General features: G+C 55.1%; 1 protein-coding gene across 1 annotated transcript in view; it reads left to right on the forward strand.

Annotated features, from left to right (window-relative positions):
* CLPB (ClpB family mitochondrial disaggregase) overlaps positions 1-24,843 on the forward strand; it is a 107,191-nt gene that overhangs the window by 75,048 nt on the left and 7,300 nt on the right. The window contains exons 8-12 of the mRNA XM_063328036.1: positions 7,658-7,735; positions 10,895-10,950; positions 16,216-16,260; positions 20,158-20,319; positions 23,985-24,141. Coding sequence (XP_063184106.1) covers positions 7,658-7,735; positions 10,895-10,950; positions 16,216-16,260; positions 20,158-20,319; positions 23,985-24,141 — 498 coding nt within the window. The remainder of the gene's footprint in view (positions 1-7,657; positions 7,736-10,894; positions 10,951-16,215; positions 16,261-20,157; positions 20,320-23,984; positions 24,142-24,843) is intronic.

The following is a 24,843-nucleotide window of genomic DNA, read 5'->3' on the forward strand; positions in this document are numbered from 1 at the left end:
CCTCCCAAAATTCGCTTTATTTTGTGCTGTAAGGAAATGGCGAAGCCGGGCTGGGTTCGATTTGCCAACCCAAAGCCCAAAAGGCTCCGGATGCTGTTAATAACTCCTCGAACCCTTCTGTGCGTCCCAGTTAATGCCTGGAAATGGGATAGAGAGGTAAGACGGGGCTGAGGTCTGCGAGAAAGCCCGTAAATACACCCCCACGTCGGTGCGGGTAACAAAGGGGAGAAGTGGGAGCCTTGGAAGGAGCCGGCTCTGCCCGGCGCAGCCACCCTCTGCCTTCCCAGAGCGGCTCTGCCTGGGGGCAGCGGCTAATTGGGAAGCTGTGATTAATGGGCAGTGCCTGGTTCTGACACAGGTGGTGTTTCTGCACATTAAAGCGGCTGCCTTTATGGAGGCTCCTCTTATTGAATTATAGGGAATGTGCTTGATCCCCCCGCAGCCTCGGGATATCAGGCCACGAGGAGGAGGAGAGTCTCCGTGCCCTCCTCCCCCCCCTCCCCACCCCACCCCTTCTGCCCCATTTCGCTTGTTTTCTTTCAGGAAAGGGAGGTTTAGAGACGGGACTTGTTCTTTTCAAGCACTTCCCCATCTATTGTTTTGTTGTTTATTTTATTCCCGGCTGGTTTTGCCTGCCGCATCGCCTCCTCCCCGGGCCTCCCGTCCCGCGCTCCCCGATGCGGTGTGTTGGCTCAGAGACTTTGCCGCCCGCCGCGTCCCGAGATTTACCGAGCCCGCCCGATACGGTTAATTTATAACCGCTGCCTTAATTGAATAATCCGATTTCACCCGTCACTCGGTGCCTGATCCAAACGGTCTCCAGAGGGGCTCAGCCCGGGATGCGAAGGGAACGTGGGCGCTGGGGTTCACTGTGGGGTGGTGGGGAGGGACCGGGATGCTCGCATGGAGCTTGCCGCAGCCTGACATCTCTGCAGCAGAGGGAAGAAACCCTCCCTCTGCCCTTTAAATCGGAGCCCAGCTCCTCTCCGTCCTGCCACCCGGAGCAGGACGGGCGGTGGCAGGGCTGGTAAAAGGTTGGTGGTAATTAACCAATGAACCAGGGCATCTCCGAGGGCGCGGGATTGCTCCCAGCGCTGGGGCGGCGACGCCGGGAGGCGGCGACGTTCCCCCTCTGCGGGTGTTGGCTTCGTTTTAACAAAATCCCAATGAAATATTCCGTCTCGTAGCATGTCGGGAAGAAACAGGCAGGTCGTCGCTCCAATGGCAGCCGGGATGCTGCGGCCGGTTGATGAGAAGGGGCAGGTAAAAGGCTCGGGATGGTGTTTGCAGAGAACTCTCGGAAACCATCCTGCACCCAGTTTGGTTCGGTCTCATCTGCCTTTTCACCGGAGGATGCGGAGGCACCAGGAGAAGCAGGGCATCCATCGTGGGGATCGACGGAAACCTTCTCCCGTCTCGGGTTATAAACCAAAGGAGGGCCTTTTTTGAAAATATATATATTTTTTTTTCTTTGGCTTATGATCTCATACCCTAGATATTGTGCCGGAGAAAGAATACTTCTGTGTAGAGACACGGCGTTTGCCGGACAGTGGTCACGGAGAGGTGGGGGAGTCACAAACTCCACTTCCCGCTGCTGGTTTTCCAAACCTTTTGGAGCGAAGTAACCTGTTATGGCTCTTCCTGAAGTCGAGTAAGGAGGGAGGAACGAAAATCCATCCTCCTTCCTTGTTTATTTTTTAGTGCAGAGACTTGGAGTAAAGGGTAGTGCAGAAGATCTACTTTTTAATCATAAAGTTACGAATTTTGGGCACACTGAGCAGTTATAATGTTGAAATCAGTTGGCATTCCAAAGCTGAAGGAAGATGGCTGAGCAGGAATGTCATCCTGCCCGGGTCCGAAGGGAATCGGGTTTATTTTGGGCAATTTAGGATCCTTTCCAAGTTGCGTATTTTGGCGCGTCGGGTCAGGCTTCGCAAGGGAAGAACTTTAGTCTGGTTTGAGGTTCATCCTCTTCCTCATCCCCGGCAGTGGGGTGGATGAGGAGTTCTTTGGGGTGCGGAGGAGCTGGGACAGGGGAGAGCGATGCCACGGACCTGGGGACGTCACCCCGCGGTACCCTGAGCCCGGGCGGTCTGAGGAGCGCCGCCGAATGAATTGATTTGATAAATGGACATTTATTACGCTCACAAATTGGCTGAAACCAATTTCGGTCACATCAACCCCTGATAACTGCTCGGGTATTGATTTGTGTAAAGTAATACAGTGAATTTATCAGTTCAATAGCGAGCTGAAGGGCCTCTCGGAGACACCGCGCCACCGTTACGCCGTTACAGATGGACAAAATAAAGTGAGAGCAACTGCAGCGACGCGGGAAATGGCTCCGAAGAAGAAGGCCCAGGCGTCATCACCGGCCTCTTCGCTTGGACGCTGGCTCTCAACGTCTTAATGAAATTTCAGCAAAGCGGCGTGACCTACCTCCTTTTATTTCTTTACTTCTGCCATCCCCGCAGCTATGGGAGGAAGGGGAAGAGCTCTCCAAGAGGCATGAGCACCCATTTCTTGCGTGGCTTATGGATGGAGAGCGGTCGGTGTGGCCGGCAACTAAGAAGTGGATGCAAACCCCAACGTTGGTGTGCTCCTGGTTGAGTTTTCCATCCTTTGGACCGGCCCTGATGTCCTGCCCTGTCCCAGGATGGCATCTGTGTTCCTCTTGATGAAGCCAAACTGTGCCATGGCCAACCTAGAAGAGCTTTCTGTGGCGGTGGCCACAAGACCTGGGGATTTGGTGTCCCCTCTCTGGTGACAACCAGAATTTTTTAGGTTTTCCAAACCTTCAGGAGTGCCGAGGCCAGGCTGCGTGCTAGAATATCGCATTATTTTAAGGCTGCTTGTAGAAAAGGTTTTGCCCTTCATCACTCCGCCGACCTAACTAACGACCATCAACACCTTCCAGCTGGGATCTCCCACTCCGTCACTTTACGGTAGTTTTTACGGGGTGGTTTATATCCCTGGCGTTGGCTATGAGTGAGACGAGCGGTTACCCATAAAGTCGGGTATCTCCCTGCAGAGGGGAGTGAAAAAAGATCGCACTTAACCTTGCAGCCTCCGGACCATCGAACGCGCTGACCCCTGTGAGTGGTCACTCCGCGCCCCGAAGCAAAAGCTGATTACCTTTATTACCTTAGCCCAGAGAGCTGCAGAAATTGTCGGCGGTCGGGTTATTCCCCATCCGTTTTTATAAAATATAACCAGCCCGGCTGTTTGACCTTCAGGTTTTGCTGCGGTAAAAGGGCAGCATCGGGGACGGGATGCCCTCAGAGATGGGCTGGGACATCTGCCCGGAGCCCGAGCGGAGACAGCGGGCAGGGCGAGACAGGGCCAGGCCCGCAGTCTGGCTCTACGCCCTGGCTAATTAAGCCTTGACGAGAGTCAGGACTTATTAGCGTGGCTACGGCACTGGGTAATGCATCTCGATGGTGTCCAGGTAGAAACTGGTGCATCCTTGCGGCGCTGGGGCTCGAGTCCCCGCTAACTTCACCGTCCTCTTTCGTTGAGTAAAACACCTCTGGATTTTAAGGTTAAATTGGGCTTTTTTGGCTGTTTGGGCTGACCCCCTGCGTAGCGCAGCGACGCAAGCCTTCATCCCCTGTCTGAGCCACCACCACCTTTGAGGAAGACCCCGGTCTTTCACTGCAGGGCCTAGGGATTCAATCACGCTCCTCTTCGTTAGCGGCTGCAACGGTTAATCGCCCTCATTATTAAAAAACATTCTGCCTTATTTCTAGCTTGAATTCATCTGGAGCACGTTCGTTTCGTCCACTGGATGAGCGAGTTGTGTGCGTTCTTGAGATGCTCAATGACTGTGGTCAAGCCGACCCTCAAACCTCTCCTCGTTAACCTCGTTAATCTCCTTGGCAGATTGATTTTCCTCTTGCGGTTTTCAGGCTGCCTTGAGTTTTTGCACTTGTTTTCCTCATCCTCGCCAGATTCCACCCCGTCCCAGTCTCCCCAGTACAGCCACCGGCCGCCTGCAGGTCTTCTCCAACAGGAGCTTCGTGGCCAATTCCCGTGCAAAGAAGCCGAGCTAAAAAGCAAAATTCCTCAACGTTACTGAAAATGACTCTTTTACCTCAACTCCTCGGTGGGGCTCTGCACCATCCGGCTGCGGGGACGTCTCAACATCTTCCCACCGCGTCTCCCGCGGGCAGGGGCAGTGTTTCCCCCCCAGTCTGTAGCCTACGGTGTCCAGCTTCTTTTTACACGCAAAATGGAAATATTTACTAAGTATTTCCCATATCGGTTTGCTCTTCCTGCGGGAAGACCTCTTCACGTGGCCCAGCTAGGGTGCCTTTTCTTAGGGGTCTTTTTATTTTCCCCACCAAGCGGAGGGGTTTTGTGGACTGGCTTTCTTTTTGAGGTTGAATTTCAGAATTCCCCAATTCTACCGGTTACTCTTACTCTCTCCTGCCAGCTCCAGGGAGAAAACAAATCCGCAGTCTCCCCGGTTGGAGACAGGGGCATCTGTGAGCTGAGGGACGGGGACAGAGGCTCGGTCCCAGGCTGCCTTTTGGGGATGGGAGGCAGAAAAAAGAGAGGAGACGCCGTTTTATTCCTGTCTTTCCTGTGGACGCCACTGAAAAGCAGCGAACGCGGAGCTTTGTGGTTCTACTCGCGCAGCGGCGCGTAAAGAGCTTTATTTGAGAAGCGCAGGTGAGCTGCGGGTCTCTGAGTGATTCCCCTCCGTTCTTCGTGCTGCCTCCGATGCTGCGATTTGGTTCTTAGAATCAGAGAATCGTAGAATGTGTTGGGTTGGAAGGGACCTCTAAAGGCCACCTAGTCCCACCCCCCTGCAGTGAGCAGGGACATCTTCAACTGGACCAGGTTGCTCAGAGCCTCATCAAGCCTGGCCTTGAATGTCTCCAGGGATGGGGCCTCCACCACCTCTCTGGGCAACCAGGGCCAGTGTCTCACCACCCTCAGTGTAAAGAACTTCTTCCTAATGTCTGATCTAAACCTGCCCTGCTTTACTTTAAACCCCTTCCCCCTCGTCCCATGGCTCCCCTCCCGCATCCAGAGTCCCTCCCCAGCTTTCCTGGAGCCCCTTGAGGGGCTGGAAGGGGCTCCAAGGTCTCCCTGGAGCCTTCTCTTCTCCAGGCTGAACCCCCCCAACTCTCTCAGCCTGTCCTCCCAGCAGAGGGGCTCCAGCCCTCCCAGCATCTCCGGGGCCTCCTCTGGCCCCGCTCCAACAGCTCCGTGTCTCTCCTGTGCTGAGGCTCCAGAGCTGGAGGCAGCACTGCAGGGGGGTCTCACGAGAGCAGAGCAGAGGGGCAGAGTCACCTCTCTGGATCTGCTGGCCATGCTTCTTTTGATGCAGCCCAGGATGCGGTTGGCTTTCTGGGCTGCGAGCACACATTGTTCATTCACGTCCAGCTTTTCACCCACCAGGACCCCCAAGTCCTTTTCCGCAGGGCTGCTCTCTGTCACCTCATCCCCCAGCCTGTATTGATAACGGGGGTTGTCCCGACCCAAGTGCAGGACCTTGCACTTGGCCTTGTTGAACTCCATAAGGTTTGCTCGGGCCCACCTCTCCAGCTCGTCCAGGTCCCTTCTTCTACCGTAAAAATAGCGTAGGTTAGCGTTCTTGGGCATCTTGCCCATTTTCTGCCCTCTTTCGAACGTAATGCACCACATCTTCGGTCTCGCTGACGTCTGGCGGCTGCCCCACACCCTCAGAAGAGGACGTTGGCAGGTCCCTGGTTCGCTGGAGCCTCCCCCTCATCTCCAGCACCGCGCGGTTTCAGTTCCTGTCCGTTCTTACAAAACACGGCAAAACCCTTTACCACGCGCACCAATCCATATGGGAAGAATAACACTTTTTAAGAGCTGTAACGCAGGCCGTGTTTAAATACTGCAGATAAATCAGGAAGACTGAAGTGTGAGCATCTCTGCACAAGGAGCTGGAAATTCCGTGTATGGCGGTGGTGAAGGCAGGAACGGAGATGTGGGGAGCTCTCTGCAGCCTTGCACCACCTCACTTTGCTGTGGAGAAATGATTGGGGTTGGAAGGGACCTTAAAGACCACCCAGTGCCACCCAGAGACACCTCCCACCAGCCCAGGTTGCTCCAAGCCCCGTCCAACCTGGCCTTGGACGCCTCCAGGGACAGGCGATGGGACAAGAGGAAACAGCCTCAAGTTGCGCCCATGTCCCTCAGCACCACGTCTGCCCGGCTTTTAAATCCCTCCAGGGATGGCGACTCCACCACTGCACTGGGCAGCCTGGTCCAATGCTTGACAACCCTTTCGGGGAAGAAATTTTTCCTCATATCCATCCTAAACCTCCCCTGGGGCAACTTGAGGCCGTTTCCTCTTGTCCCATGGCCTGTTCCTTGGGAGAAGAGCCCGACCCCCCCTGGCTACCCCCTCCTTTCAGGGGGTTGCAGAGAGCGAGAAGGTCTCCCCTCAGCCTCCTTTTCTCCAGGCTGAACACCCCCAGCTCCCTCAGCTGCTCCTCACCAGACTTGTGCTCCAGACCCCTCACCAGTACAGAGCTAGACTTGCACCACTTCAGAGCTTTTGTGGCCTTCAGTCGCCTCCCCCTTTCCATTCATATGTGAGAAAGAACGCATAAAACTCCTAAAACCTGCCTTTTGGCAGAAAGGTTGCACCCACGAGCTGGCAAGGTGGTGTGACTCTCGCATCCTCCCCTTGCAATCCCCCATCCCTCATCCCTTCCTCCCTCTATCCCTCCCTCCATGCCTTTGTCCCTCTCTCTGTCCTTCCATCCATCCCTCAACCCCTCCATCCCTCAACCCCTCCATCCCTCAACCCCTCCATCCCTCCATCCCTCCATCCTTCCCTCCCTCCATCCCTCCCTCCATCCCTCCATCCCTCTGTCCATCCATCCCTCCATCCCTCCCTCCACCCCTCCAGCCCTCTGTCCATCCCTCAATCCCTCCATCCCTCCCTCTGTTCCTCCATCCATCCCTCCTCCATCCACCCCTCCCTCCCTCCCTCCATCCATCCCTCCCTCCATCCCTCCATCCCTCTGTCCATCCCTCCCTCCATCTCTCCATCCCTCCCTCCATCCCTCCATCCCTCCCTCTGTTCCTCCATCCCTCCCTCTGTTCCTCCATCCATCCCTCCTTCATCTACCCCTCCCTCCATCCATCCCTCCATCCCTTCCTCACTCCATCCCTCCTTCCATCCCTCTTTCCATCCCTCTTTCCATCCCTCCATTCCTCCCTCCACCCCTCCATCCATCCATCCACCCCTCCATCCATCCATCCATCCCTCCATCCATCCCTCAATCCCTCTGTCCCTCCCTCCATGCCTCCATGCCTCCACCCATCCATCCATCCATCCATCCCTCCCTCCACCCCTCCATCCCTCCATCCCTGTCCCCCCCTCCCTGCCGTCTCCCTGGCAACGCTGAGTGCACATCCTGGAAAACTTTATCCGAAATCTGCTCCGGGCATCTCTCCAAATCCATGCTAACCTGATTAGGTGTCTCTGGGGCCTTGCCTGGCTAATCAAATTAGAGAGCACTAATGGCAGCGAGGACTTTGAGTGGGCAGAAAGCAGTAAAACACAGTGTGTACTTAGTGATAATTATACTTGCTTTTGTGTCATTGATTTATATGCCTTCCCCCCCCTTGCCCCCCCCTCCTTTTTTGTTTTCCCTGTCTTTCACTGCAGCTATCCGGAGGAAGGAAAATGGCTGGTACGACGAGGAGCACCCGCTGGTCTTCCTTTTCTTGGGCTCGTCTGGAATAGGTACAGCCGGGGTTTGTGGTGAGAGGGATGGAGAGGTGGGATGGAGTGGGGGCAGCTCACCGCGCCCCCCACCCCCCCCCCCCGCCCGCAGCACTTCACAGAATCACAGAATGGTTTGGGTGGGAAGGGAAACTAAAGGCCACCCAGTGCCACCCCCTGCCCTGGGCAGGGACACCTCCCACCAGCCCAGCTTGCTCCAAGCCCCGGCCAACCTGGCCTTGAACCCCTCCAGGGCTGGGGCAGCCACAGCTTCTCTGGGCAACCTGGGCCAGGGGCTCACCGCCCTCACAGCCAAGAATTTCTGCCCGAGATCTCAGCCCAATCTCGCCTCTTGCAGTGGAAAACCCCTTCCCCCTCGTCCCATGGCTCCCCTCCCTCATCCAGAGTCCCTCCCCAGCTTTCCTGGAGCCCCTTGAGGGACTGGAAGGGGCTCCAAGGTCTCCGCGGAGCCTTCTCTTCTCCAGGCTGAACCCCCCCAGCTCTCTCAGCCCGTCCTCCCAGCAGAGGGGCTCCAGCCCTCCCAGCATCTCCGGGGCCTCCTCTGGCCCCGCTCCAACAGCTCCGTGTCTCTCCTGTGCTGAGGCCCCAGAGCTGGAGGCAGCACTGCAGGGGGGTCTCCCCCGAGCGGAGCAGAGGGGCAGAATCCCCCCCCTCGCCCTGCTGCCCACGCTGCTGGGGATGCAGCCCAGGCTGTGGGGGGGTTTCTGGGCTGCCAGCGCACATTGACGGCTCATGTTGAGCTTCTCATCCACCAGCACCCTCAAGTCCTTCTCCTCAGGGCTGCTCTCCAGCCATTCTCCGCCCAGCCTGGATCTGTGCCTGGGATTGCTGTGACCCAGGTGCAGGCCCTTGCACTTGGCCTGGTTGGACTTCATGAGGTTGGCACAGACCCACCTCTCCAGCTTTTCCAGGTCCCTCTGGATGGCATCCCGTCCCTCCAGCGAGTCGACCGCACCGCACAGCTCGGTGTGGTCGGCAAACTCGCTGAGGGTGCACTCGATCTCACTGCCCATGTCACCGACAAAGATGTTAAACAGCACTGGTCCCAGTACTGACCCCCGAGGAACCTGAAACACGGGTGAAGGGTGCTGCCGTCATCCTTCCAACCAGGCACCCAGTCCCCGGTCCCTCAGGGCACTCACCGCCCACGTCCCCTGAATCATCCCAGGCACCGTCCGCCCTCCCAGCCCCAAAAAGGGGCAGTTTTCGCCATAAAAGTGGGATTTTGAGAGCAGGCCTACCTCCCCGGGCGGGGGGGACAGTAGATATCTCCGCTCGTCCTGCTCCTGCGGGCCAGGGCTGCTTTGTCACGACGGCATTTTATTGACACCGATAATATTTGTCCTCCAGCACAATCAAATGCAACACGACAGCTGATCACGAAATGAGCAAAGTGACTTTTACTCAGGGGAAAAAAACAAAAAAGACAAAAAAAACACCAAAAAAAAAAAAACCAAAACACAAAACAGCTTTAAAGTAACTGAGCCGTGACATTTGAAACAACCTCGGTGCTTGTCGTGCTTCTCCCGGGAATCCCGAGGAAGGTGGCCATGCCGGAGGGGTTAAGGCACCGGGACGCACTCCAGGATTCCTCTAAACCAGTTGCTATAAAGCTGTGTAAAACCAGTAAGAAAGGGGTTTTGAGACTCCTCCGCGCTGCTTCCAGCAGGTCTGAAGGCCGGGGAGCGGAAACCCTCCGCTCTCCAACGCCGGGTATTTCTGAGGGGGTGGGGGTGGGGGTGTGGGTGTGTTTTTTTGGATTTCTTTTGCGAAAAATGACTATTGAAATGAGACAGCAAAGCGGCGGAGAGCTTTTATTGTGGCAGATGGGTGTTTTGTAGAGGGTCTCGAGGTGGCAGCAATCTGAAAGCCCAAATATGTGCAAAATAAAATATCTTCAGTAGATTTCAGTAGGTTCCCAGGGCAGTTCCACACTTTAAAGCCCCATTTCTATATCTGTGTGTACGTACGATACGTGTAAGTGCCCACGCATATACCTGTATCTTACGTCCCAAGTCACCAAAGCTCCAACTGAAGCAAAATGCTGAATTTTGGCAGGGATTTTAATCCGCTGGTGCAGGCTTCCCAGCAGAGTCCTGAATTCCCGTTTTGCCGGTGATCGAATTACAGGATCCTGCGGATCCGACCCCCGATGTGGGGCTGGGGCATGTGGAGTACTCCAGTAAGGCTGTCCTTTTGGGTTTTTTTAGCTCGTTTGGTTTTTAAGACACAGGGTTTTTTTATTTCTGGCAAGTCCATCTGCCCACTCCCTGTCCCGGCATGCTGGAGGGTTTATTTTCCCGAGCGTGGTTGAATATAACGTGGATATCTGGGTAGCCGACGGGCTTCGGATGGGTGTTCACCCACGGAGCATCCTTGAGAAAACTGGGGAGCCCAAACCAGCCACATTCTGCACCCGATAAACCCACTAAACCCAACGGGGAAGCCCCAGCTTTGCCGGAGACGGGGATTTTCCCTGGCCCTGCCCGTTTTATGATGGTTTTTCCCCGGGATGAAGGACAGGATCCAGGTTTCCGTGAGCCGGAGTGTCTGTTTCCCTGTGTCAGCGTGGATCTGCCCCGTTACTGCGGAGTCCTAATCCAAGCATTTTATGACAGTCGCCGTATATAAATATAAATATATATATATATATATAAAAAAAAGAAGGAAAGGATATCCCACTTCCCTGAAATTCTCTATCTAGAGAGGAAAAGACATTGCGCACGGAACTGGGAATATTCCCAGTTCCAGGGGAGTGAATGTGGCAAAAAAACCCAATGATCTAACCCCACCTTTTCTGGGGGGAAAAACATCGCAATTTCTCTGCCCATCATGTATTCCGTCAGCTATTAAATGGCAATTGAATAGCAAAAATAGCAAAAATAGCAATAATAGCAAAAATAGCAATAGCAAAAATAGCAAATTTCGCTGCCCATCATGTATTTAATCCGCTATTAAATATTTAACAGCCATCAGCTATTAAAACTGAAGCACGCTGCCCAACCCCTGCTGCTGCCCGTCCCGGCACCCTGGCAGGGTGTTATCCTGGGCATCCCTCTTCCCGAGCAGGGATTTTGCAGGAAAAAAAATGCGCGTTTTGGTTACGGGGGTGTCCAAGCCGGGTTTAACACGAGTCTTTTCTTCTCGTCTCCGGCACAGGTAAAACCGAGCTGGCCAAGCAGACGGCCAAGTACATCCATAAGGACGTCAAAAAGGTAACGCCGCTTCCCCGCAGCGTTTTGCCCTCGGGGTGCTGTCGGTAACGGGAGGGAGGGTAGGTTCTTGGTGGGGGTCGTGGTCCGGCATTGCTGCGGCACGTTCAATTCATCCATGGGAGAGAAACGTGGGGTCTGAGCGTGTGCGGGACCAGGAAGGGGCTTCTGCTGCCTTAAAATGAACCCGTGAAGGTCCCCGTCTGTGTCACCGGAATATCTGAATTGTAAAAATGCAAAGGGGTTTGACCGCATCCTGCGTTCCCCGCCGGATGCTGCTCTCGTTTGGACATCCTGTGTGGGGAACATAATATTATTTTTTTTTGCCTCGGTTATTAATAGCACTGTAAATTCTTAGAAGGATAAAACTCTGAAAATTGGGTGTCCGCGTCCCACTTCGCACGTTGTGCCAGTGCGGACGGGGCAGACGGCGGCTTCGGTTTCGTGCCTGGCTGAAATGTTTGGGATCCAAAGGGCAGAGGCTGTTGGCGTGGCTGAGTTCGTTTTCCACCTGACAGCTTTTAGCGAAGATGGGTTAGAGTTATTTCTGGGCGGCGGGGGGTGGTTCAGGGATCACAGAATTGTAGGGGTAGGAAGGGACCATCCAGTCCCACCCCCTGCCAGAGCAGGGTCACCCAGGGCATGTTGGAGATGGGTTTGGGGTATCTCCAGAGCAGGAGACTCCACACCTCTCTGGGCAGCCTGTGCCAGGGCTCTGCCACCCTCAAAATGAACTTCTCCTTATTTTCTTCATTCCAGTTTGTGCCTGTTGCCCCTTGTCCCGTCCCCGGGCACCACTGAGAAGAGTCTGGCCCCATCCTCTTGCCCCCCACCCTTTAGCTCTTGCTGAGCATTGATGAGATCCCCTCTCGGTCTGCTCTTCTCCAGGCTGAACAGCCCCAGGGCTCTCAGCCTTTCCTCAGCACAGAGATGCTCCAGCCCCTCCGCATCTCCGCAGCCTCCGCTGGACTCTCTCCAGCAGTTCCCTGTCCTTCTGGAACTGGGGAGCCCAGAACTGGACCCAGTGCTCCAGACGCAGCCTCCCCAGGGCAGAGCAGAGGGGGAGGATGACCTCCCTCCACCTGCTGGCCACGCTCTTCTTGATGCCCCCCAGGAGACCATTGGCCTTCTTGGCCACCAGGGCACATGGCTGGCTTGTGGGCAACCTGTTGTCCACCAGGACTCCCAGGTCCCTCTCTGCAGAGCTGCTCTCCAGCAGGTCAGCCCCAACCTGTCCTGGTGCGGGGGGTTGTTCCTCCCCAGGGGCAGAACCCTACACCTGCCCGTGTTGAACTCCATCGGGTTCCTCTCCGCCCAACTCTCCACCTGCCCAGGTCCGGCTGGATGTTGGCACGGCCTTCTGGTGTGTCACCCACCCCTCCCGGCTTTGTGCCATCAGATAGCTAAGATTTTAAAACACCCAGGGTTTAAAGCCGGGCTCCCTGATTCCCGTTTAAGCCTTTGGGATGTTCCCAGCGCTGTCCCATGGAGGACAGCGTGGGGTGGGAGCCGGGAGAAGGAGGGAACACCAGCAGAGCTGCCCCCTGCGCCCACACGGGATTCATTCCTCCTCCCAACACCCCCCAGCAGGGAACAGACGCGGGTAAAATGACACAGAGACTCACAGCGAGGTGGAATTGGCAGGGACCTCTGAAGGTCATCTCCTCCCACCCCCCTACTCCAGCAGGGCCACCTCGGGGCCACTTGCCCCAGACCATCTCCAGCCACGCGTCGAAAGAAGATCAAAAGTAAAACGACGCCATAAAAAACGACTGTTCTGGTTTTCTTTTCCTCGTCCTTCTGTAATTGCCTCTCAGAAGCAATAAATCCCGGCTCCTGCGTCTTGAGCACCTCCATCCCCGACCCCTGTGCCTGGAACCGCTCAGTGCCCGGCCGGGCAGCGAGTGGGGGAACGAGTTAAAGGCCGCATGTTGTGTTAATTCAGTCGCGCGCGCAGATCGGGGCTTGATTGCTAATGAACCGGCCGTCAGTGCTGCAACGAGCGGCGTGAGAGGGGTCACAACCCCCAGGGCCAGTTACGGGGGTGCAGCAATTCGCAGGAACTGGCGGATTAAGAAAGGAAAACCCGTCACCGTCCCATCTCCAGAGAGGCCACCAGGTAACGACCCGTCTAACGAACCTTCCCCGGCCCTGCGTGGGGGGAACAGGGATGGAGGAGGACTAGGAGCAGGGTCAGACCAAAGCAGAGCAGGTCCTGCAAGGGTGTTTGCTGTGATGCTGGTGGGACCCTCCTCGGTGAGCGCCCACCGGGGTCAGACCCTGGTTTTGTACGCCTCGCTCTGCCCCGGGCCATATTTTAATATTTTGCAGGGAAATGTGGCTGTTTTTACTTGAGATCTGGCCTAAACTGGCCTGAACTCTTATCCCCATCACCCCAAATAGTGGTGTTTCACCCAGCAGATCCTCCCGCTTTCCTCCGTCCCTGGGGAGTTCATGGCAGCACCGTCTTGGTTTGGTGCCCCTCGGCATCACCCAGGACCAGAGAAGCTCCGGGCTCCCTATGCGCTGCCGAATGTCCCTCCCGTTAGCTCTGAACCTGAATATTCGTGGCCAGGTTGGACGGGGCAACCTGGTCTAGTTGGAGATGTCCCTGCTCATGGCAAGAGGTTGGACTAGATGGTCTTCAAAGGTCCCTTCCAAGCCAGACCATTCCGTGAGTCCATGATTCCATGAATCTGGCCCAGGTTGCCCAGAGAGGTGGGAGATGCCCCATCCCTGGAGGGGTTCAAGGCCAGGTGGGACAGGGCTTGGAGCAAGCTGGGCTGGTGGGAGATGTCCCTGCCCAGGGCGGGGGGTTGGTCTGGATGATCTTTAAATGTCCCTTCCCACCCAAACTATTCCATGAGTCTGTGGTCCCTGTGCGTGTCCGTGTGCTCTGCACACGTGTCCGGATGAGATGTGTACGCAGACACGTACGTCCTCCTGCACAATAGCTGTTCTCGTTCCCAGTCTGCGCATCCTCCCACCTCCATTTGCTCTTCCCAGTAAATATCTCTTTCCCAAGTATCTCTGGCCGTAGTTGGAGGACAATATCTACGTTGGCACATTTGCCACCAGCCTCTGAGGAGCTTTGGCCAGGCAGAATCTCTGCCCGATCCCAGCTGGAAGAGTCCTGCATGGCGGTGCAGGCTCTGGTGGAGGTGCCAATGGAGAGACGTTGTGTCTGGCTGGTCCTGGGAGGGTTCAGGCTCATCTTCTTGGGCAGTTGGACTAGGTGGTGATTGTAGATCCTTTCCAACTGAAATATTCTCTTCTCCTCTTCTCTTCTCTTCTCTTCTCTTCTCTTCTCTTCTCTTCTCTTCTCTTCTCTTCTCTTCTCTTCTCTTCTCTTCTCTTCTCTTCTCTTCTCTTCTCTTCTCTTCTCTTCTCTTCTCTTCCCTTCCCTTCCCTTCCCTTCCCTTCCCTTCCCTTCCCTTCCCTTCCCTTCCCTTCCTTCCCTTCCCTCCTCTCCTCTCCTCTCCTCTCCTCTCCTCTCCTCTCCTCTCCTCTCCTCTCCTCTCCTCTCCTCTCCTCTTTCTCTTCCTATTCTATCTGCTCCACTCCACTCCACTCCACTCCATTCCATTCCATTCCATTCATTCCTGTTCCTGTTCTACTCTACTCTACTATATTCCTTCCATTCCGTTCCGTTCTGTTCTGTTCTGTTCCGTTCCGTTCCGTTCCGTTCCGTTCCGTTCCGTTCTATTCTATTCTATTCTATTCTATTCTATTCTATTCTATTCTATTCTATTCTATTCTATTCTATATTCTATTCTATTTGTATTCCTATTATGCTCTACTCTGGTCTACTCCGTTCCATTCCTCTCCACTCTATTACATTCCATTCCGTTCTATTCTATTCTATTCTATTCTATTCTATTCTATTCTATTCTATTCTATTCTATTCTATTCTATTCTATTCTATTCAGCCTTTCCTTATGAGGGAAGGCTGAAAGAGCTGGGACTCTTTAGCCTGGAGAAGAGAAGGCTGAGGGGAGACCTTATTAATGTTTACAAGTACCTAAAGGGTGGGTTTAAGGAGGACGGAGCCAGGCTCTTTTCAATGGTTCCCAGCGACAGGACAAGGGGCAATGGGCACAAGCTGGAACATAGGAAGTTCCGTTCAAATACACGGAAAAACTTCTTTACGGTGAGGGTGACAGAGCACCGGAACAGGCTGCCCAGGGAGGTTGTGGAGTCTCCTTCTCTGGAGATTTTCAAGACCCGCCTGGATGCAGCCCTGAGGGATGTGCTTTAGGCAATCCTGCTCTAGCAGGGGAGTTGGACTAGATGATCTCTAGAGGTCCCTTCCAACTCTGAAGATTCCGTGATTCTATTCTATTCTATTCTATTCTATTCTATTCTATTCTATTCTATTCTATTCTATTCTGTTCTGTTCTGTTCTATTCCTTTTCCTATCTACTCTAATCTACTCCAATCCATTCCGTTTCGTTCCATTCCAGTCCATTCCATTCCCCTCTACTCTACTCCACTCCACTCCACTCTATTACAATCGGTTCTGTTCCGTTCTATTCTATTCTGTTCTGTTCTGTTCCATTCCTGTTCTACTCCACTCCATTCCATTCCACTCTACTCTACTCTGCTCTACTCCACTCTATTCCGTTCTATTCCGTTCTGTTCTGTTCTGTTCTGTTCTGTTCTACTCTCTTCTGGTACCTCCGGGAGCTAGATTACAGCTGCAAGCCCAGGAAGTTCCATGTCTGCAGTGAACCATCAGTTTCTCAAATGCGGAGGGAGCCGGGGGGGCAGCTGTAAATTCTCTAACAATGTTACTGCTTGGCGATGATCACCCAGGAAGCTGGTTTCCCTCCGCTTTATGATTTTGCTTTTTATTTTATTTTTACGGAGAGGCATGGCCGCCTTCTGGTGATCTATTTCTAAAAAGCTGGACTGCGGTAATATCCATTTTATTTAGGAAATCGCGAGCGGCTGTTCCAGTCCCGTCTGAGGGACTGTTCCCGGCTGTTCCAGTCCAGCCTCCAGCTCTGGCGACAAGCCGGGGGCTGTGAGCCGGCAGTGGGAACTGGTCCTGGCTCTCCTTGAGAAACCACCATCATCTTCCTCTTCTTCAGAATAACCCTCAGCGTTTTGTGGTGGATCTGGCCGCTCCGGTGCCGGCAGCCCTTGGGAACCACAAAGCCTTGTGTTCCACCAGCCACACGCCTGGATCTGGAGGAACCTTCTCAATGTCGTGAAGCTTTGAGCAGATTCATCAAATATCATGTTAAGAGTTTCTTTCTCTTGCAGGGTTTCATCAGACTGGACATGTCGGAGTTCCAGGAGAGGCACGAGGTGAGTAAATGGGTTTCCGAGGGGTGCAGCTTCCAGTTTAACGGGTAATTTCAACAAATCCTGTCAATGCCCTCGTTCCCCCGCGTTTGGTCCCCATCCTGGGCGGTGCTTGAGCGTCTCCTCGCTGCCGCTGAAGGCTCCGTGGGACATGGAGCCACCTGCTGCGGTGGGGACAGCGGGACACAAAGTCATGCTCCAACACGGCAACTCCATCCGGGGACACGCAACAGTGAGGGGACACAGGGACACTGCTGGGGACAATGGGACACGGAGCCACCCACCAACGTGGCTCCTCCGTCTGGGGACGTTGAGGGGATATGGGGACACAAAGCCACCTGCCAACACGGCTCCGCCATCTGGGGACGGGAGGGGGGACACCGCTGGGGACATGGAGCCACCATGGGGACAACAGGACACAAAGCCACTTGCCGTCGCGGCTCCTTCATCTGGGGACATCGAGGGGACACCGTGGGGACACCGGGACATGGAGCCACCCACCATCACGGCTCCTCCATCGGGGGACATGGGGGAGGTGGGGACACCGCTGGGGACAATGGGACATGGAACCACCCGCCCTGAGAAAAGAGCGTCTCGTTTCTCACCCTGGCAGCGGCAGCCAGGACCTTCGGGAATTCCTTCCACCTTCCCCAGAAAATGGGGGGGGTTTGGTCTGTCCCAGAGCAGTCGCTGCGGGCTGTGCAGTAAATTGCGATATGGGAAATGCCAGCTGAAAAAAAAAAAGGCAAGTTTAACTCCGAAAAAAAAATGAGGAAGAGAGAGCAAGGAGCGAGAAAAGCTGCAGTACTTTGCGGCTGATGCCGCGGCTTCTGTAGACAGTGTCTTCCCTCGGGGGGAAGAGGGCTGGGAGGAGATGGCGCTGCGCGGGGCAACCTGCGGCCTGGCCACGAGCCACGGGCTGGAGATGGCTCACAGCCCCCTTCTCCTCCTTCCCCCTGGAATATTGCTGTTTCCAGTGCGGGATCACCTCCTCCACATGCCTCCCATGGGGTAAAGAGGGGGGAAAACACCAGGAGCCAGGATGGTGGTGTGGAGCCCACCCCCCCGTCGCACCTTCTGCCGCATTCTGGTGCTGCAGGAGATGGGGGACATCCCACCAGGGTCACCCCTGGAGCTGAGGGGCCCTCCCTTCGAAGGGCTCCGTCTCCCCAAAAAGCTGCAAGGTCCGAGCTGAGAGCGGTTCATAATATTTTTCTTTTGATGGCTGTGTAGGGACATAGTGGTTTTTATTGGTGCCATGGGTGAGGTGCACCCAAACGCAGAAACCATTGGGATGTGTCCAGCTCTGGAGTCCTCAGCCCAGGAGAGACACGGAGCTGTTGGAGTGGGGCCGGAGGAGGCCCCGGAGATGCTGGGAGGACAGGCTGAGAGAGCTGGGGAGGTTCAGCCTGGAGAAGAGAAGGCTCCGCGGAGACCTTGGAGCCCCTTCCAGTCCCTCAAGGGGCTCCAGGAAAGCTGGGGAGGGACTCTGGATGAGGGAGGGGAGCCATGGGACGAGGGGGAAGGGGTTTCCACTGCGAGAGGGGAGATTGAGCTGAGATCTCGGGCAGAAATTCTTGGCTGTGAGGGCGGTGAGCCCCTGGCCCAGGTTGCCCAGAGAAGCTGTGGCTGCCCCATCCCTGGAGGGGTTCAAGGCCAGGTTGGCCGGGGCTTGGAGCAAGCTGGGCTGGTGGGAGGTGTCCCTGCCCAGGGCAGGGGGGTGGAATGAGATGATCTTTACGGTCCCTTCCCACCCAAACCATTCCATGACTCTATGTCCTATGAGGGATCTGAGGATCTTCCCCATAAACGTTGGAGCTGCTGCATTGCTTTATGGAGATGGGGAAGAAGAGGAGAAGGACTTACCGGCTGGGACCTGGGAAGACGGTGTCTTGAAGCGGAACGAGCTGGGGAGGAGCTCCGAAGGACGGGTCCAAGATGGGAGTACTTTTTTTTTTTGCATTTCTTGCTGCTGAGGGCTGCAGCCAGCAGGGAATGGCCGGCGCTAGAAAAGCTCCCGAAAATGTGTTGTTTTACCCAAAACAGTGAACTGAAAGGGTGTGGGAAGAGAAAATAAAAGACGTGCTTGTAGCTGCCCTGATAGATCAGTTACGATGGGGTCCTCCGCTGCAGGAGTGAAAAATAGATAAAAATAAAGCCATGTTGATGATTCAGGACAAAGAGAGAGGAGTTTGGAGGCGCAGTATAAATGTAAGATATAAAATACCGCGCCCTGACAAAGACAAGAGGCAGAGCGAAGGGAAGGAATAAAGCAGAGAATTGCGGCGAGAGCAATATAAATTTTTCAAGCAAACAAGGATCAGGAGGTCAGCCCCGGAGACGGCGGCCTTTGGAGGAGCCTGGGGAGCCTCGCGTAGCCCCAGGCTCTGCGAAACCAAGGCAGGGAATTAACTGCCCTTGGCTAATTGCTGCGCTCCTGTCCCCGAGTCAGGGGGAACCCCCTCAGCTCCGTATCGCAGCCGTGGGAGCGGTGGAGATCGGGGAAAGGGGATCACAGCTCTGCCCGGGCAATTGGGTTGTATCGTTCGGCAAAAAGGAGCTGCTTGGATGGGAGAATCGTGGAATCATGGAAGGGTTTTGGTGAGAAGGGACCTTAAAGGCCACCCAGTGCCACCCCCTGCCCTGGGCAGGGACACCTCCCACCAGCCCAGCTTGCTCCAAGCCCCGGCCAACCTGGCCTTGAACCCCTCCAGGGATGGGGCAGCCACAGCTTCTCTGGGCAACCTGGGCCAGGGGCTCACTGCCCTCACAGCCAAGAATTTCTGCCTGAGATCTCAGCCCAATCTCCCCTCTTGCAGCAGAAACCCCTTCCCCCTCGTCCCATGGCTCCCCTCCCTCATCCAGAGTCCCTCCCCAGCTTTCCTGGAGCCCCTTGAGGGACTGGAAGGGGCTCCAAGGTCTCCGCGGAGCCTTCTCTTCTCCAGGCTGAACCCCCCCAGCTCTCTCAGCCCGTCCTCCCAGCAGAGGGGCTCCAGCCCTTGGATCATCTCCGGGGCCTCCTCTGGCCCCACTCCAACAGCTCCGTGTCTCTCCTGGGCTGGAGAAGTTGGGTGCTTGTCAGCACACGTGGCTTTCGTCATTCACTGGTTCCTTGTCCTCGATTAAGTAGAGTAAATTTCTTTGTTTTATGAAGATTCAGGTTTTTTCTCCATTAATTCCTTCAGCTTCCCATAGAACCAGCCGGCCGCTGCCTCTGCATGTCCAGCATCCTGGAGAACCACAGAGAATTGACAAACTGGCTCATAGTTTTATTCTTTTCGGCTTTTGTACACCTAAAGACGCACCCACAGACCCCAGTCGCTTGAAAACGCCCCAAGCTGGACGTCAAAAATTACATGTCATTTTTGCCAAAACATTTCTAGCGTCAAAAATATTTTTCTAAATAATCTTCTAAATTTTTAAACCTCATTTAAAAAGTCTTGATGTCAAGTAGCAAGTCTTGACACAGGAAAAATATTTTCCTTGTGGCCTCTCCCTGAGCTTTGCTTCCCCACCGGAGCCACCTGCCACTCATAATTCTTTGAATTCTTGCTCTTCAAAAGGCTAAAGGAGATAAAAATAGGTCTTGGAGAGCTGGGATGGGTCTCTCGGACAGTGTTTAGAAAAGCAGGGGTGGTGCCAGCCCGCGGCTGCTCCTGCAGACTCTGCTGGTCAAACCTCTGGGAAGGGTCATTCCTGAGCAGCCAAAACGGGCATTTTGCCGAATTGTCACTGATTAAGCTGATTTGGGGACACCCGGGGCGCGATAGGTGTCACGAAGATTATAGAGCTTGATTTTTCAGCAGCAAAGAATAGCAGCTGCTGGCTGAGCTGCTCAGGATCGAAGGGGCTTCGTTGACCCCACGGTCAACTTCCACGTCTCCTGTTGTCTCCTCTTAGGTTGCCAAGTTTATCGGCTCCCCGCCTGGCTACGTGGGCCACGAAGAGGGCGGGCAGCTCACCAAAAAGCTGAGGCAGTGCCCAAACGCTGTGGTGCTCTTCGACGAGGTTGACAAAGCCCACCCAGACGTCCTTACCATCATGCTGCAGTTGTTCGATGAGGTAAGTCCGCATTTTCGGGGGCAGAGCTTGCCCGGGGACCGTTTGGAAGGTGACAGTAGGTGCAAGGGACGTTGGCTGCAGGAGATGTCCTGGAGCGGAGATGTCCTGGAGCGGAGATGAAATGCTCCAGATCAACAGTCCCTTCCAAAAAACCGTGACCTAACCCAACCAGTCAACCCCTTCTCCATTTTAACACCAGGAAACAGGATGATGCTGAGGTCTCCTGGTGGAATTCCACCAGGATGGTCTCCTGGTGGAATAAAGGACATATTTAGGCAAAGAAAAAGCCCGTGATGGGAGGGTTGGAAACTTGATGAAGAAGTCTGGGAATCGGATTGTCCCGTGTCACCAGGAAGGTGTGATGGTGAAGACAGTGTCATGAGGACACTGTTAGGGAAGAACCACCCCAGTGACAGCTCAGTGCGGGAGTAGGTGGGCTGCTGGTCCCCGGCAGAGAGCAGGAGGAAGGAGAGGAGGCAGGAGGGTGGTGGCCCTGATCCCGCGGGTGCCCTGTGCCCACCTCCCATCTACACCTCCGTGGAATGGAGAAAACGGGCTCCTAGGTGCCAGAAGCAGGTCAGGGTGTTGCCCCTTCATCTGAAAAGCAGGTAATCTGGGGACTTCATAGTCCGTCAGTATCCTGAGCGAGTGTTAATTGCTGGTTTCGAGTTCAGGTTGGTTGATTTATGACTTCTCAGGTGGCATGTGATTTGTCTCACACCTTCGTCCCCCAAACACAGAATCACAGAAGGGTTTGGGTTGGGAGGGACTTTAAAGATCATCTAGTTCCAACCCCCCTGTCGTGGACAAAACCCTTCGCTAACTGCCTAGGAGGAGGCTGGGGCTGCTTCCCAGGACTTCAGCTCTCTCCAGAGGAAGCCAGAACACTCTTGGAGATGCCTGGGAGAAGGCCTGGAGAGCTACCAGCCATGGACCTGCCTCTGTCATTAACAAATCTCTTCAACTAACGACCTAGGAGGAGTCTGCTGCAGCTACCCAGGACTTGAGCTGTCTCCTGAAGAGGCCAAAACACTCTTGGAGATGCCTGGGAGAAGTCCTGAAGAGCTACCAGCATGGACCTGCCTTAACATACACAAAACTCCTTGAGTAGCTACCTTGGAGGGGTCTGGGGCTCCCGAAAGCATTGTGTATGCTGGGGGAAGGACCATGCCTGGTTGCTCTTCAGTAAAACTCTCAGGCATCTCCAGGAGCATGTTGGCCTCCTCTGGAGACCGCTGAAGTCCCAGATGGAAGCCCTGGACTCCTCCAAGGGAGGTACCCAAGGAGTTCCATTGATGTTGGAGGCAGGTTCATGCCCGTTAACTCCACAAGACTCCTCCCTGGCATCTCCAGGAGTGCGTTGGTCTCCTCTGGAGACCGCTGAAGTCCCAGATAGAAGCGCTGGACTCCTCCAAGGGAGGTACCCAAGGAGTTTTGTCAATGCTGGAGGCACATCCATGCCCATTAGCTCCACAAGACTCCTCCCTGGCATCTCCAGGAGCGTTTTGGCCTCCTCTGGAGACAGCTAAAGCCACAGACAGAAGCCCTAGATGCCTCCAAGGGAGGTACTCAAGGAGTTCTATTGATGTTGGAGGCACGTCCGTGCCCATTAGCTCCATGAGACTCCTCCCAGGCATCTCCATGCATGGTGCTGCCCAGGGAAGGGAGCACAAAGTCCATGACTTCGGAGTCCTTAGCTGTCTGCTGGTCTCTGGGGGACGCTTGGCGTACACCCTGGCTCGGGCAGCTGTGGGTCCCTTGCACGAGCCGGTGGGAGCCGGGGATGAACATGTGTCTCCAGGTTCTGCATCTTCTGCCCAGCCCTCAGCCCGCTGCATTCAGGCTTTTCGGCTTATTTTTAAGGTCCCGGTCTGTCCTCAGAGGCAACCAAACTCCAGAGCAACGCGCTGAGAGGTTCTGGGGTTTGGGGTTTTTTTTTTTTTGGTTTGTTTTTCTTTTAAGGATTAATAACACAATTTTTTCTTGCATAGATCATGGCAGCAGCAGCTAAATGTGAAATCAATTCCTGTACCACGCACTTGACAGGGCAATAACCCAAATGTTAATCTCAAGCACCCAACAAGGATTTGTGTCATTGTGCTGGATATCTGCTGCTGGAGACGGATCGAGGAAAGAAACTGCCTGGGGAACTGCTGCTTTTTTTCCTTATTTTTCTCTCCCTTTTCTTCTATTAATCAAGAGACCTGGCACTTCCGAAGGGTCCCTGCATTGGTTTGGCAGGAGGAGGGTTGATACCACCGCGGGCATGAGGGATGCTCCCTGTTGCCTCTTGCTGTCCCAGCCTCTCTGTTGCGTAGTTCGTTCCGTCATAGCCGTAACCCGCTTATTTCTGCAAAGTGATTTCGGCTTTGCATGTGTTCGGTCGGGCTACGAGCAGCCTGGCCTGTCCTTGCCCATGGTCCTTTCATGGCGCAACCCTTGGGGGTTGGACTAGATGACCTTTAAAGGTCCTTTCCAACCCAATTCTATGATTCTATGATTCTGGCCACCACAAAGCCCCCTCTGCCCTCCCGGATGGTGGCGGTGCCATGGGGAGCATTGACCCAACTGGTCTGGAAAGCTTTGGTGAACATCTGGGCAATGGTGCTGGAGCCGGTCGAGGCACCGACGCTTGCAGGTGCCCTCTCTGTTCCCAGAAAGAGCCCACATGGAACATCCCACGTCCCAGACACTCCAGCACCAAGCCCAGCATCCCAGTCTGAACCACTGAGCCCAGAGCCTGGACTGTCTGAGAGGCCTTGGAGCCTGCCCAAGGGGCGACGGCCTGGGATAGAGGGGTGGGACAGAGGCACGAGGTGACAACAACTTCACCTGCATTTTTGGGGCTCTCCAGCACCTATGTGTCAGACCCAAAACCATGACAGGGAGGTTGGCAGAGGGTCAGAGGTGATTGAGTTACGTATGGGCAGCCCTACAGAAACATAGACTCATGGAATGGTTTGGGTGGGAAGGGACCTTAAAGGCCACCCGGTGCCACCCCCTCCCCTGGGCAGGGACACCTCCCACCAGCCCAGCTTGCTCCAAGCCCCGGCCAACCTGGCCTTGAACCCCTCCAGGGCTGGGGCAGCCACAGCTTCTCTGGGCAACCTGGGCCAGGGGCTCACCGCCCTCACAGCCAAGAATTTCTGCCCGAGATCTCAGCTCGATCTCCCCTCTTGCAGTGGAAACCCCTTCCCCCTCGTCCCATGGCTCCCCTCCCTCATCCAGAGTCCCTCCCCAGCTTTCCTGGAGCCCCTTGAGGGACTGGAAGGGGCTCCAAGGTCTCCGCGGAGCCTTCTCTTCTCCAGGCTGAACCCCCCCAACTCTCTCAGCCTGTCCTCCCAGCAGAGGGGCTCCAGCCCTCCCAGCATCTCCGGGGCCTCCTCCCACCGCACTCCAGCAGCTCTATGGGCTGCCCCAGGCATCTTCTGGGGCTTCCATGGAGCATGTCCTGGACGGGGCAGGCTGGGACCACGCATGGGGCAAGTTACTGTGAGCTCTGGGAGAGGTGGGGGCTTCTTCAGCCTCAGCAGCCCAGCCCTGCCATCCCTTCCGAAATAAGTCTTCTTGGGGGAAAAATGGGACCCATGTCCTTTTGCCTTGTGTTTGGGCGACATCCTGTGGCCCCCACCCATGCCGCTGGTGTTGTCTCGGGGTTGTTGCAGGGCAGACTGACAGATGGGAAGGGGAAGACCATTGACTGCAAGGATGCCATCTTCATCATGACCTCCAACGTGGCAAGCGAGGAGATCGCCCAGCACGCACTGCAGCTGCGGCAAGAAGCGCTGGAGATGAGCAAGAACAGGATCGCCGAAAACTTAGGTACTGGTTTTTTGATATCATGTCCCAAATCCCTAAAGCGTCTGCCTCCTTCCAGCCCCTCTTGTTTCATTTGACACCAGCCCAGCCATCCCTCAGAGAATCACAGAATGGTCGGGTTGGAAGGGACCTCTGGAGACCCTCCAGTCCAACCCCCTGCCAGAGCAGGGTCACCCAGAGCAGGTGGCACAGGAACGCGTCCAGGTGGGTTTGGAATGTCTCCAGAGATGGAGACTCCACCACCTCTCTGGGCAGCCTGTGCCAGGGCTCTGCCACCCTCACTGGAAAGAAGTTCCTCCTCATGTTTAGGTGGAACTTCCTATGCTCAAGTTTGTGCCCGTTACCCCTTGTCCTGTCCCTGGGCACCACTGAGAAGAGCCTGGCCCCATCCTCCTGACACCCCCCCTTTCAGTATTTCTAAGCGTTGATAAGATCCCCCCTCAGCCGTCTTTTTTCCAGACCAAAGAGACCCAAATCCCTCAGCCTTTCTTCATCAGAGAGGTGTTCCAGTCCCCTCAACATCCTGGTAGCCCTTTGCCAGGGGGGAACACCCAGACCCTTCTGTGCCTCTCAGTGCTCGTCCCTCCGGGTCCCGGCGCTGTGAGGGAGCCTCGGGGATGCTTCTCTGCCAGAAGGGAAGGCAGCTGCCGCTCTTTGTGTCTAGGAATGGGATGACCCATTGCTGGGAAGTCCCACCCCTCAATC

Source organism: Chroicocephalus ridibundus, chromosome 1, assembly GCF_963924245.1.
Source record: "Chroicocephalus ridibundus chromosome 1, bChrRid1.1, whole genome shotgun sequence".
Taxonomy (NCBI): Eukaryota; Metazoa; Chordata; class Aves; order Charadriiformes; family Laridae; genus Chroicocephalus; species Chroicocephalus ridibundus.